Source organism: Orycteropus afer, unplaced genomic scaffold (genome assembly GCF_000298275.1).
Source record: "Orycteropus afer afer isolate SDZICR_OR568_19922 unplaced genomic scaffold, OryAfe1.0 scaffold00017, whole genome shotgun sequence".
Taxonomy (NCBI): Eukaryota; Metazoa; Chordata; class Mammalia; order Tubulidentata; family Orycteropodidae; genus Orycteropus; species Orycteropus afer.
This window is the reverse complement of record NW_006921604.1, coordinates 6,564,685-6,577,945: the sequence shown is the minus strand read 5'-3', so window position 1 is coordinate 6,577,945 and position 13,261 is coordinate 6,564,685. Positions and strand designations below refer to the sequence as shown.

The following is a 13,261-nucleotide window of genomic DNA, read 5'->3' as shown; positions in this document are numbered from 1 at the left end:
TTTAGTCCACTTTTGTATCTTTCCCTTCAAGGCTCAGGGTTCCCAGATTATCTTCTGTGTCTGTGTTAATTGGTTTCCCTTTTCTTTGTTGAAGAGCGTCTGTGCAGTCCTTGTGCCTAGTTCGCCATCTTGCCGGAACTCCTAAAAAAAAGGTTTTACTTTTAAAGTACTGATACAGTATATCTAACTGCTCCTGTGAGAAAAGAGGTCTGTACCAATCTATGCTATGCTATCACCACTGTTTGAGAGTGTCTGTGCCTCACATGCTCAACATCTGATTCTGGTATTTGCCAGGATGATCTGCCTTGCACAGTGCCTGCCTTATAGCAGGCTTTCATAAATAATATGACAAAATATCTATCTTATTTTGTGCTTTATTATTTTTTTTTTATTATAATAAGGCCAAATTTCTATGTTAATTGAGGCCTTTTTGTTTTTAGTCTCTATTTCTCATTATTTCTTAGTTCTGTGATTTTTTTTTTTTAACCTTCATGCTACTTCGAGAGTTGTCATTCTATGATTATAATCCTCTTCGCCTTGTACCATTGTGTGTGTTAAAATCCACGTAGATGGGAAAATCATCAACGTGGAGCCTACCTTAATTTCTTATCTATTTTATTGTCAATAGAATCAAAAGAAGATGCCCATCCGTGTATCTGGGCTTTTCTTTCATAGGAACAGAGGGTAAGAGTGAGGAAGGTCATGGTAAATCTATCCAGTTCAGCTCTCTAAGAGTTCTTTTTGGTGATGAAAAGAAAGATTGGAGAAACCTTAGGCCACTGTGAATATAGAGAAATTTAACCATGGGGAAAATTAGGAAAGGTGCTATGCCACCCTACCCCCCAAATTGGTGAACTTTATGTGTGGAAGGTTGGAACCAAAATAAAATTCAACTGATTAACCAAGTTGTACTCATTGAATAACTTACAGGATATAGTGGTGGTAGGTCATGGTAATATTTTTAAGTTGAAAGAGGCTGAGTTTGTTAGAGAGCAACAGATGACTAGTTTAGTGTTGGAATAAAACAAAACTCAGGACCAGATACATTAATGGGTAAGGAGCAGATAAATTCCTCCAAACCAACCAACCAGCCAGCAAACAAACCAGACTCTGCCATTGAGTCAGTTCTGACTCTAGTGACCCCCATTGGGTTTCCAAGACTGTAAATCTTCACAGAAGTGGACTGCCTCGTCTTTCTTTCATGGAGCAGCTGGTGGCTAGCCCCCAGATGCCTTAACCACTATATCACCAGAGCTCCTTATACACAGTATAAACAGAAACCAAATCAGACCCACTGCTATTGAGTTGATTCCAACTCATAGCGACCCCCATTGGGTTTCCAAGGTGGTAAATCTTTATGGAAGTAGATTGCCTCATCTTCCTTGCATGGAGAGGCTGATATATTTGAACCACCAACCTTCTGGTTAGCAGTCAAATGCCTTAGGCACTGTGCTAGTAAGATACATATTTTTGGATACAGTTACAGATTTATTTAACATGACTGTCTTAGTTATAAAGTACTCTTATAACAGAAATACCACTAGTGAATGGCTTTTACAAAGAGGAATTTATTTTCTCACAATTTAGGGGGCTAGAAATCCAAATTCAGATTGTAGGGGAAGTTAGCTCTAGGGGAAGCCTTTCTCTGTCAGCTCTGGAGGAAGGTCCCTGTCTCCTTTCACATCTGTGGGCCTGACGTTCCTTGGAGAGCTTCATGTGTCTAGGCATCATTCTTCCCCTGGATTTAGGAGGTTCTCAGTGCATGGACCCTGGGTCCAGAGGGTGAGGTTTGCGCCTGGCTGTTCTTTCTTGGTGATAGTCAGGTCCCTCTTCCTCTGCTTGCCTCTCCCCTTTTATCTCTTCTAAGATAAAAGGTGATACAGGACACACCCCAGGGAAATTCCCCTTACTAGGACCAGAGCTGTGACTTGAATAAAAGGGTGTTACATCCCATCCTAATCCTGCTCCATTCATATAACAGATATAACCTAATCCCTTTTAATATAAACTAATCTTGCCTCATTAACCATAGGCAGAGACTGGTATTTTTACAACACATAGGACAATTCCCTCAGATCACAAAATGAAGGATAACCACACCATCTCCTTAGAATCGTGGCCTAGCCAAGTTGATACATATTTTGGGAGAACAGAGTTCAATCCATGATAGTGCCACAGCTTGAAGGCAGTAATTTTAGGAAAAATACAGAATTTTTCATTGAGAAAATTTAGAAAATACAGAAAGCTATAAGGGATTTGTCTCCCATAACTCCATGAGGAGTCAATATTAACATTTGGGCATATTTTCTTACAGTTTTTTTTTTTTTCCCCCTGAGTAATTATTATATTTTCTATTTTATCTTTAACATTTTAACAAAATTATTTCCTTATATTAAAAATTACTGTATTTGAAACTAATCTTTAATATCTAATAATGTGGATAATTTGTTTAACTGTTCCTTTATGATATACATTTAGATTGTTTTTACTTTTTGATTACTATTGAGTAAATTTGTCTTTGTGAATAAGTTCTTTTTACCTCTCCTTGATATTTCTGTTACATTTTCTTATGGAAAGTTTTCAGAAGTTAGAATGCTTTGGAAAAGGAGTTGTTGTTGTTATGTGCTGTGGAGTCGGACTCATAGCGACTCCTCCTTGGGTTTCCCAGGTGGTATCACTACGGAAGTAGATTGCCCAACCATGGAAAAGAAGTAGGAATCCATTCAAGACTATTGATGCCTATCACCAGATTGTTTTCACAAAGATTGCACCTATTTTTCTTTAATAGCAGAAGGTATTTTTTTCAGCCATCCATTTATTTGTACTTTTGTACCTTCGGAATATTTGAGAGACTTAGTTGAAATCTGTTGATGGCTGATGGTGGGGCTCTGTCCCCAAGTACTGGTGATAAGACTGTCTTCAGCTTCACACTGGCAACATTGCTCTTCCTTGGTTTTAGATCCCCACCTTGATTGACCGGATGCTGGTGTCATCTAACACGAAGACTGGGGCTGCAGGAGCAGAGGCCTTGTCTCTCCTGCTGAAGAGGCCTTGGGACCCTGCTGTGGGCGTGCTTTCTCATAACAAACCAGTAAGCTGGACAACTCAGGACTTCACAGAAAATTTTTAAAATCCAGCCATACAACAATGGCAAAAGGATAATAAGTGGCTTAATTTTTTCACACATTACTTGTTTTATACAGCGTTTAACAGAGTTTCATGAGCAAATGAATACTGGTTTGGATAAGAAGGTGTTGGGATAGTAGGGATTTAGTGGAAAGACACCTCCCACTCACTGGTCCTTGGGTGGGGTTCTTTCTATTTAGAGCAAACTCCCCGGCTCTCCTCTGATCCTCATCGCCTCCTCCGGCCCCTCTAGTTCCGTGTTCCCCACCTCACGCCGCCATCGCTTCTGGCAGTCTCAGCTGTCCTGCTTAGGCAAGGTATGTGTTAGAGAAGAGGCCTTCTCGCCTGGGTGGGAATATAGTTTTGGAGGATTGAGATGAAATCCAGGCATTGGAGAGGGTCAAAATGGATGAATTTAACTGTAAAGCATCCCTTAACTCTTCTTGTGTTTGGAAATCCAATGGTGCTTATCAAAGGTTGAAGGGATCTAGGGTAGGTTAAACAGATTAACACAAGATTTGAAATTTGTCTCTGCTGGCATGGATACCACTTTGTTTTCCTTGTAGGTCATCCCTGTAGCTACCCATCTGCTGAACAATGGCAGTGGAGTAGGCATTCTGCAATGTCTTGAACATATGATTGGGGCTGTGAGAAGCAAAGTGCTGGAGGTGAGAATGCTCGTATTTCAGTTCTCTGTGGCACAACTCAGCATTCTTCTTTCTTACTCTGCTTTCTTATTATCTTCTTTCTCTTCCTATAGATTCACAATCATTTCCCACACAAACCCATTATCCTGATTGGCTGGAATACAGGAGCTTTGGTGGCCTGTCATGTAAGTATTTTCTGCTGTGTTTGGAGCTCACTGAGAAATTCAGGGTTGTCTTGGGATAGAGTACTAACAGTAATGATGATGAATCCTTTATTATTTTCTAGGCACTGCACTAGATGTTTTATCTGTATAATTGCATCTTAAACTGTAGAAGAGAAAGTTTTATTTTTTAACTTTATTGCAGACCATTTTAAACATTTGTGTTCTCCTGATTGTATTTATTGCTAGTAGAGAAAAATTGGGTAGGGAAATTCTATTTGGAGTCTGGGGGATTGACCAGGCTAAAGTGTTAAACTTCCCATACCCTGGCTCAGCCTTTGCTGGGTTCTTCTCAGGGTCCTAATTCTCCAGGATGGAGCTGCTTGTCAAATGGTACACCGTATATTCCTTGCTCTTACTGTTGTTGCCATGGCTGATGCAGCTGAGGGATAGGACAGGAGATAGGAGATGGGACTGGCTATTAGGCCTCGACCACTTCTGGATTTTGAGTAGGCTTTGGCTACAGTGAAATGAATTGACTTTTAGACAGTCTATTCTATTGTTTACAGGTGTCGGTGATAGAATATGTCACTGCAGTTGTCTGCCTTGGGTTTCCTCTGTTTACCGTGGATGGCCCCAGAGGGGTAAGGATGGGGGACCTTCATAGCTTGGTCACTGGCAGGTGAGAGTGAGGAAGTACAGGCCTCATCTAACCTGGTGTCCATTCATACTGTAATTGCATAGGGACTCTGCTGAGGGGAGTTTCCAGGTCAGTGCTGAGGAAATGTCAACTGACCTATTCTAAAACCTATACCTGTTTTAGGATGTGGATGATCCCCTTTTGGATATGAAGACACCAGTCCTCTTTGTCATTGGTCAGAATTCCCTGCAGTGTCACCCTGAAGCCATGGAGGATTTCCGGGAGAAGATCCGGGCTGAGAATAGCTTGGTGGTTGTTGGGGGAGCTGACGATAATCTCAGGTGGGTTTTCCCAGAGCTATAAGTGAGCCCATGCTACCTGTAGTGTGGAATGGAACTGTAGACTAATCTGGTTCAGTTAAGAGTGGGCATTTAAATTTTTTTATTTTTATTTTTTACATTTTAAAATAATTTCAGACTTATAAAAAGTTGTAAACACCATTCAAAAAATTTCCATATATTCTTTAGCTCTATTTCTTAGATGTTAACATCTTCCATAGCTACAGTATTATTGTCAAAATGAGAAAATTAACATTGATACAATACTATAATCTACAGACTCAAATTTCATTATCTCATTAATGTCCTTTTTCTGGTTCAGAATTCAGTCTATGAGCACGTACTGCATTGAGTTGGTATGTTTCCTCAGTCTCTTCTAATTTGGAACAGTTCTTCAGGTCTTTTTTTGTCTTTTATAACCAAGACATTTTTGAAGACCAGTTTGAAGACAGTTTTTGAAGGCTAGTAATTTCACAGAATATCCTTTAATTTAGGTTTCCTGACATTTTGTTAGGATTAAATTGAGAGTGTGCATTTTCGGCGAGAATGCTGTGGCGGTGATGTTACTTCTCAGTGCATTGCATTAGGGGGTGTGTGATGTTGCTCTGTCTTGTCACTGGGTGTGTTAACCTTGCTCTCTTGGTTAGAGTACCATCTGTCATGTTTTCCAGTATAAAGGTACTATTTTGCCTTTGTGATTACTAATTATTTTGTGGGGAGAAGATAATTTGGGACTTTGTAAATATCCTCTTCCTCATTATAGTTTCTCTAGGGTAGGCAATTTTTTTCCCTTGAGTTTATTTCTTACTGAGGATGAATGTGAACATAGATCTGATCTGTATTAAGCATCATTTTATATATCTTGGAGTATAAACACAGCCAGAGTTTGGAAGGTTGGTTTTTTTTAAAAGCATGACCTTGGTTATTTTTTTTCAATATATTTTTTTTGTTGTTGTTGAGAATATACACAGCAAAACATACACCAATTAAACAATTTCTCCATGTACAATTCTGTGACAGTGATTACATTCTTCAAGTTGTGCAACCATTCTCATCCTCTGTTTCCAAATTGTTCTTCCCTATTAACGTAAACTCACTGCCCCTTAACATTCTTATCTAGTCTTTCAACTTGCTTTTCTCAGTTTGATCCCATATGTTCAAGGAAGACTTCTTTTCTAGTTAAGCTAAACTATTTTTGGGGTTTAAGTTTAAAGATTATCTCTTTGAACTTTTTCTCTGAGTTTTTCTTTTTTTTTTTTCACTCTACCCTTAAGCAATGTGATTTTTCCACCACCATAAAACAAAACTCAGTGCTCCATGAGCAGTAACTCCCTTTTCCCCTCCCTTTTGCCCCAACTAACTTTGGTCTCTATACATTTGTTTTTTTTATCTAAGTGAGAGCATGTAGTATTTGTCCTGTTTTTATTGACTTACTTCACTCAACATAGTATCTTCAAGTACCATTCATATGAAGACTTTATTTCTCTTACTGGCTGAGTAGTAGTCTATTGTATATATGTTGGAAGAGGTTTTAAGAAGGTGTCCTCAGTCGTTGATACTGCTGTACTTACCTTACAAGGGTGAACTGCATATAGGGCTTTTCAAGAAACATACTGAAAAAGAGATTGTGTCCTTTATTGGGCCTTTTATTTTTTTACATGCTCAATTTAGAGGTTAATTTCAGTTGCATGTTTTAACTAAAAAATTTAAAGCTCTCCACTGTCTTGGCCAATTTCTGTCATATCCAGAAGTGTTTTAGAGAAGCTCTTCTGTCCGTAGACATTCTCTCAGCTTCTTGTGGATTTAGTGTCTAGTCCTTTGATGCTCAAAGCAATGTTTTCATATACACATACACACTGTTCTTGCTGATAACTCAGGCATTCTTACCTACATGAGAACAGATAGAGTGTGTTGAGTTGCTCTGAGGGAGTGGGGGAAATGGTAATGATGTTACCGAGATTTTCAGTGTGAAGTTGCTCATGAGACTGTTTGCATGATACCAAGAACATTAGACCGAGAATTAAGTGACTGAATTTAGTCTTGACTTCTTTGCTAAGAATCTTGGGTAAATTGCTTAACTTCTGGGACTCACTGGCCTCATCTATAAAATGAGAGTGTTACACAGGATCAGAGGCCAACAACTAGTAAATTAGAATCTCAGAATTTGGAGGTTCATATTGTTCTTCATCCTACCATTTGATAATGCTGTTTCTTTCTCCTTCAACACCCATTGTCAGCAGTCAGTGGTTTTATGTTTAATTTTCAAAAAAGGGAATGCAATTGGCTGGGATAGTTTTCTCTTATCCTTTTATAACTTATTACCACTTTTCCTCCTCTCTTGATAATCTCAGCTCAGTAGCACCCAGTAATCTCAGGATTCAGGTGTGTGTTGGGGATTCAGACCTCTAGATGAGGTCTTAGCAACACAGATAGAGTTGATCTGTTAATATAGGAATTTGGAATATGTACATGCTGTAGTTGGTTATTTATATAGGTTATTTTTTTTAATCCCTGTAGTTCCATGAGGGAAGTTTTATGATTTCCTATTTTGTAGATGTCATAGCTGAGGTTCAGAGAGGTTAAGTTACTACCTGAGGGCTAACAGAGTCCTCCCATCATGAACCTAGAAAAATAACCAACATAGATGAAAAACCCATTCTTTTTCCATGTGATGCCAAGAAACAGTCGAACAGTAAGTAATTCTTCCTTTTTGTCTTCTAGAATAAGCAAAGCAAAGAAGAAATCAGAAGGGTTGACTCAGAGCATGGTGGACAGATGTATTCAGGTAAACAGTTGCTTTATGTGTTTTTCTGAGCTGGGCTTGCCTGTCTATAACCTTTTAGGTTTGGTCTTATTGTCAACACCCTTTTTGGCTCTGGATGGTGAGGGGCTATCCTCTGATAGGCATAAATCATAAAGAAAATGTGAAAAAGAGAAGGAGAATGATGAGTTTAAGGGGTGAGGGAAACAATGGGGAAAAAGAGCTTAGTGGCAGGGAGTGATAGTGTGACTGCTCCTGATCCAGGATTCCACACATAGATAGGCATCAGTGCCACAGGTGCCTACCAGAGCTTCTTTGATGGCTGGGGTTTGTGCCAGGCTTTGTTTGAGTGTGGTGGGACCAGCACATCTGGGCACCAAAGCCAAGGTAAAATAAATTTTACTTTGCAAATTGACTAGGACTAATAAGGCCTTGGCTCCTCTTTTACATTAGGATGAAATTGTGGACTTTCTGACTGGAGTGCTCACTCGTGCTGAAGGGCATGTGGGCTCAGAGCCTCGAGATCAGGATGCAGAGAAGAAGAAGAAACCCCGTGACGCAGCCCGCAGAGACCTGGCCTTTGAAGTCCCTGAGCGGGGCAGTCGACCTGCCTCCCCAGCCGCCAAGTTGCCTGCCTCACCCTCAGGCTCTGAAGTAATGCAAACTGGAGGGAGGGAGCATTTTTACTGGAGAATCAGGACTGAGGAATTGATTTCTTAGTTTCCAGGGTATGCCTGTCCACCTTGTCTGTGCTAGAGGTCTCTTGAGTTCCTGTGAGGAGAATTCCTGGCCAGGGAATTCTAGGGGACATGCTGACTGATAGTTGAATCCAAACAACATCCTCTTATCCTTCTCACCCTACTCAGGACCTCTCCAGTGTGTCTAGCAGCCCCACCTCTAGTCCCAAGACCAAAGTGACCACAGTGACCTCTGCCCAGAAGTCCAGCCAGATTGGGAGCTCTCAGTTGCTGAAGAGGCATGTGCAGAGGACAGAAGCTGTGCTGACCCACAAACAAGCCCAAGGTAGGCACCTGGCCCAGTGAGTGGCATATCAGGTTCTGTTTACTGCCATGATGCCATGTGGTGGTTGGAAAATATTAGCATCCGTAGCTTTTTCCAAGGGTGGTGAGAGGCACCCTTCCCAACATTTCTATCCAAGCAAAATTAGGTTAAAATGAATACTAAGGGTTGTTTTCAAGGGTAAAAAAAAGTCAGTAGAGGGCCTGTGTGTTAGTGGGGCTATGTAGGCCCACAAGTTATAGCTTTGACTTGGTGTTGGGTAAGTTAGGTTTTGTGAACTGACTAAATGTATATTGACCTTAGACTTTTTTTCTGACTACCAGTTGGGGAAGCTGCATCTTCTCTTGTTCTAGGCATTGCCTAGGCGCTTCTGCAGTATGAGAGCTCTCAGGTCATGTGTTCAGGGAGATTGACTTTATTCATCAGATTCTAGGGCAACTTAGCTGGTGTCATGCCCTTTCTTTTATTCTTGGGCTAAAATTCCCACACTGGGTGGGTCCTTTAGCAGAGTGTATGAGGAGTATCTGGAGATAGGTTTTAAATTAGGCTGAGAAATATTTGTATGGTTGAAATTTGAATTTTGAGTGTAGCAAGTGCTACGTAAGAAGCTATAGGAAAGAGATTCAGTGGATAGGGAGAGAAGAGGAAATGCAGTGACTGTCCTCCCTGGCTTTGATCCATCTGGGCAGGCTCTGGGGTGAGGCCTCTTAGGCATGGGTGTTGATGATCTATCCAGGAGCATGCACTATTTGAGTTTCTCTGGAGAATTGGGAGTGCCTGGAAAGAGGCAGTAGCTAAGTCTGGCTGTTAAGCAGAGGGGCATGGAGATGACACGAGTCTGATCTGCTTGCTCCCCCTTTACTTCTTTTAGTGAAGCCAAAGGTTCAGAACTTAAACCCAGGCCTCTTAAGGGATGACGCATACTAGTGGTGCTAACAAGGGGCAGAAGGGATGAGTGGATGGCTGAAGGCAGAAAGGAGGCCAGGCCCCCAGGGTCTGTGTAGATCCTCTGTGAGCTGCATCTTCTCTAGTGGTGTCCAGAGATAAGTTCTCGGTGGGTGGTGTTGCTGTTCCTCTTAGGCTTTTAATGAGGAGAGAGAATAAGGGGGTCTGCTTCTGGAGGGGATGAGCAATAGAGAATCTGAGGATCAAAACGGGTCAGGATTGGGACGAGAGCAGCAGCCACAGAACCCTGACTTTGGCAGAGAATGGAATGACGGTGCTAACATGTATGGACCCCTTACTGTATGCTGCACCCTCTTGGCATTTGACTGACTATAGCTCATTGAGTCTTGGCAACAGCCCTATGAGTCAGGTTTGTATTATTATCTTCAGTTAATAGATGATTTCACCCATGGAACTTTTAAGTGGCAGAATCAGGTTTCAAACCCATGCATAACTCCAGAAAGAGCCCCTGTTCTTAACCATGGTGCTAGAACTTTTTCATACCTTTTCCTCACTCCCTCTCTTTCTGCCCTTTCTCTGGCTGGCTGTGATTCTGTAATTCTTTCTGATTCATTCCAGCACAGTTTGCTGCTTTTCTGAAACAAAATATGCTGGTGAGGAAAGCTCTTCCTCCTGGCACCTCCTCCTGTCTCTTTGGTGAGTATTGCTCTCTTTCTTTCACCTGCTCACCCTCTGCTTTTCTCCCTCTCCCTCTTCTCCCCTATCCCTGACTCTCATCTATGTCTGTTTTGGTTTCCTCCTTTTTTTTTTTTTTTTTTTTCCTCTCTGCATTTTTCTGTCTTCTGATTCTTTTCTTTTGACTCTTTCTGCTTGCTCTGTAATCTTGACTCTTTTTCTATTCTTTCTGTTTGCCTCTCAGTGGTATTCTGTCTTCCTTTTTTTATCTTTTATTTTTGTTCTTGGCTCTCTGTCTTCTGTGTGCCTGTGATCCTGAGTTTCCTTGTACATTTTTCTGCTTTTGTTTTCCTAGTTCCATCCTGACCACTGAAAGCGAACCAGCCACTTACCAGCATAAAATTTTTAACTCTTTTTCCTTCCTAGTTTGATTTTAGCTAGTGCATTTATATGTTCTCTATGCAGTCTTTCCCTCTGGGCTAGCTCCTTGTGGTCCCATGCTAGGATCCCCCTTCATTGTTGTGTGAATGCTGCCTCCCTCTCCTCTACCCACTCCTGCTTGCTTATGCTAAGAAGTGGGATTAGGGAGGCTTTTGGGTGGGATTCTGGGTCCCAAGAGGAAGGAGTCCCTGATGGAGTGAGAGGGATAACTTAAGGGTCCAGGAGGTTGGCCATGTACAGGGTGAGTGTTTGATTCAGTAGAAGAGAAGGCCTGTGTGTAAACAGAGGGTCTTTCTCTCCACTAGTACAAATGATTGTGACAGGCCATTGTTGCCTTTGAGTAGGAGCTGTGAAGTTGTTTGGGTTGAGATGCTCCCTAACCTAGTAGCTACTCAAAGCCAACCCTAAGTCCTGGTGATAATCCTTCTCATTGCCTCAGTTTGGCAAGCAAACCCTTAACTCTGAACTTTTAGGACAGAGTGTAACTCTGAGATCTTGTGAAAAATTCTCTCTTTGGAGAGAACCGGAATGGCCTGCTTCCTCTATGGGTTCTTTGTAGAATGTTTGCTCTCCCCAGCTGTGTGATATGGGGAAGACTTGAAATGAGAATTAGTTTTTTTTGAGTCTGGGAAGCACTGTTTAAATCTGCTATGGTGAGTCCTCTGCTTTTTGTTGGCATGGTCAGGGTGTCTCCTTTCTTTCTGTTGCCCACCAACTCAGAGCCCCCGTACTGTTAACTCCAAGACAGGGATGAGGGATGGGGATGGAGTTGATCTCTAACAGGGGTAGGTTAGGGCTCCACCACAAGTGGGGCCTGAGTAGGGTGGGACTGAAGCACTGGCAGTCTCCTGAAGTGGGACCGTGCTCTTCTGTGAGTATGTTCACACATGTGGGTGGTATGCCTGTGCTTCTATCTGCTAACAGTGCTTATGGGGCTTTTGGGATTGTGGAGTATTTCACCTCACCTCCATCTCTTAGTTCCCATTTCATCAGAACAAACGGAGGAAGCAGAGAAAGAGGATCTTAGGGTCCAGCTGAAGCGGCACCATCCCTCCAGCCCTCTTTCTGGTGGTAAGGCCTCCAAGCGACCGAAGATCAAGGTGTCCCTTATCTCTCAAGGAGACACAGCTGGAGGGCCGTGTACTCCTTCCCAGGGAGGAGCTCCAGAAGGTGAGGTTCTCTTAGCCTGTTTAAACAAAAAGTAACTGTGTTCTCCCAGGGTACACAGCATTGCCCTGTTGGTAGCTACTTGCTGGATATCTCAGACTCTTCTTCAGTGTGAGAGGTGCCTGCAGCCAAGAGGCACGAGGTTGCACTTGGGGAGAAATTGGGCAGTGACCTGCTCTGAATGAGAATCAGGGAGGCAAAATATGAGAGGTAGCTGTACAGTTATTTGAAGCATCATATATTTTGTTCTTTTTTGGGTTCTATTAAAGGTAATAAAATATTCTAGAAAATACAAGGAAAAGATGAGCCAACTCTTCCTACTCTTATGTAGTTCTTCTTTTTTTTTAATCTCCCTGCCAGTAACCATATTACCTTGCCTTTAGCCTGACTGGACCCCTGGAAGGTAGGGACTAAATATGACTGACCAGTGGCCTTGGGATTCTCTGTTTTGTAGTCTCAGGAGGGAAACCCATCACCATGACCCTGGGGCAAGCTTCAGCAGGGGCCAAGGAGCTCACCGGGCTTCTCACCACAGCCAAGTGAGTCTATTTCTTATTGGTCTGTGTGTCTGTATTAACCTTTTTTCCCTTCATACCTTCTCTTACCTACTCAGTGCTTTGGGAAGATGGTAGATTCTGGATTCTGTCAGTTACGGAAATGTGACTTCTTTTTCAGTGGGATTTTTGGGTCAATTCATAGTTCATTTTACTTAAAGATTACAAAGTGTCCTGTTTTGGATATCTAGTGCTGTTATAACAGAAATACCACAAATGGATGGCTTTAACAAACAAGGATTTATTCTCTTACAGTTTAGGAGGCTAGAAGTCTGAGTTCAAAGTGCAAGCTCTAGGGGCTGGGTGGAGCCCCCTTGACCTTGGGCTTCAGCTCTGCCTCTTGCTTCTGGTACATTGGAGCTGGAGGCATCTCTTAACTCAGACAGCTGCTGGCCACTGAGGCTGACAAACCCAAGGTCAACAAGTAAAATGGCACAGTCCTAAGATTATCAAGCAACACGGCAGACCACTAGTTCAAGTTCAGAAACAGTCCTAAGACCAGCAGGCAACATGGCAGGCCACTGATGACTTGACCAAATGCAGGATCCAGATGTGCCAAGAAGCTGGAGACCTTTCTCAAAGCTAATTCTTATATATGGGAAGCAGACCACATCCCTAAGGCAGCTTACTCAGCTGCTCACAGCAAATTTTGTCATGGAGTTGATTACTAGTCTCATCATGGGGAGTAACTACATCTAGCTGCCCAGTCACTCAAAACTGTGGCCCAAATGTACCAAATGTGAGTGACCAATATGGCAGCATTGAGGATGAGAAAGACAGAGAGAGTTACATGGGCAGTACAAACAACAAATATGAACCCCTTTG

General features: G+C 42.0%; 1 protein-coding gene across 1 annotated transcript in view; it reads left to right on the top strand.

Annotated features, from left to right (window-relative positions):
- The window catches only part of KANSL3 (KAT8 regulatory NSL complex subunit 3), a 62,768-nt gene that overhangs the window by 36,637 nt on the left and 12,870 nt on the right, over positions 1 to 13,261 (top strand). Inside the window, exons 5-16 of the mRNA XM_042783520.1 lie at positions 2,960 to 3,091; positions 3,327 to 3,443; positions 3,693 to 3,794; positions 3,887 to 3,958; positions 4,504 to 4,578; positions 4,758 to 4,915; positions 7,634 to 7,697; positions 8,127 to 8,327; positions 8,540 to 8,696; positions 10,218 to 10,295; positions 11,694 to 11,885; positions 12,337 to 12,421. Coding sequence (XP_042639454.1) covers positions 2,960 to 3,091; positions 3,327 to 3,443; positions 3,693 to 3,794; positions 3,887 to 3,958; positions 4,504 to 4,578; positions 4,758 to 4,915; positions 7,634 to 7,697; positions 8,127 to 8,327; positions 8,540 to 8,696; positions 10,218 to 10,295; positions 11,694 to 11,885; positions 12,337 to 12,421 — 1,433 coding nt within the window. The remainder of the gene's footprint in view (positions 1 to 2,959; positions 3,092 to 3,326; positions 3,444 to 3,692; positions 3,795 to 3,886; positions 3,959 to 4,503; positions 4,579 to 4,757; positions 4,916 to 7,633; positions 7,698 to 8,126; positions 8,328 to 8,539; positions 8,697 to 10,217; positions 10,296 to 11,693; positions 11,886 to 12,336; positions 12,422 to 13,261) is intronic.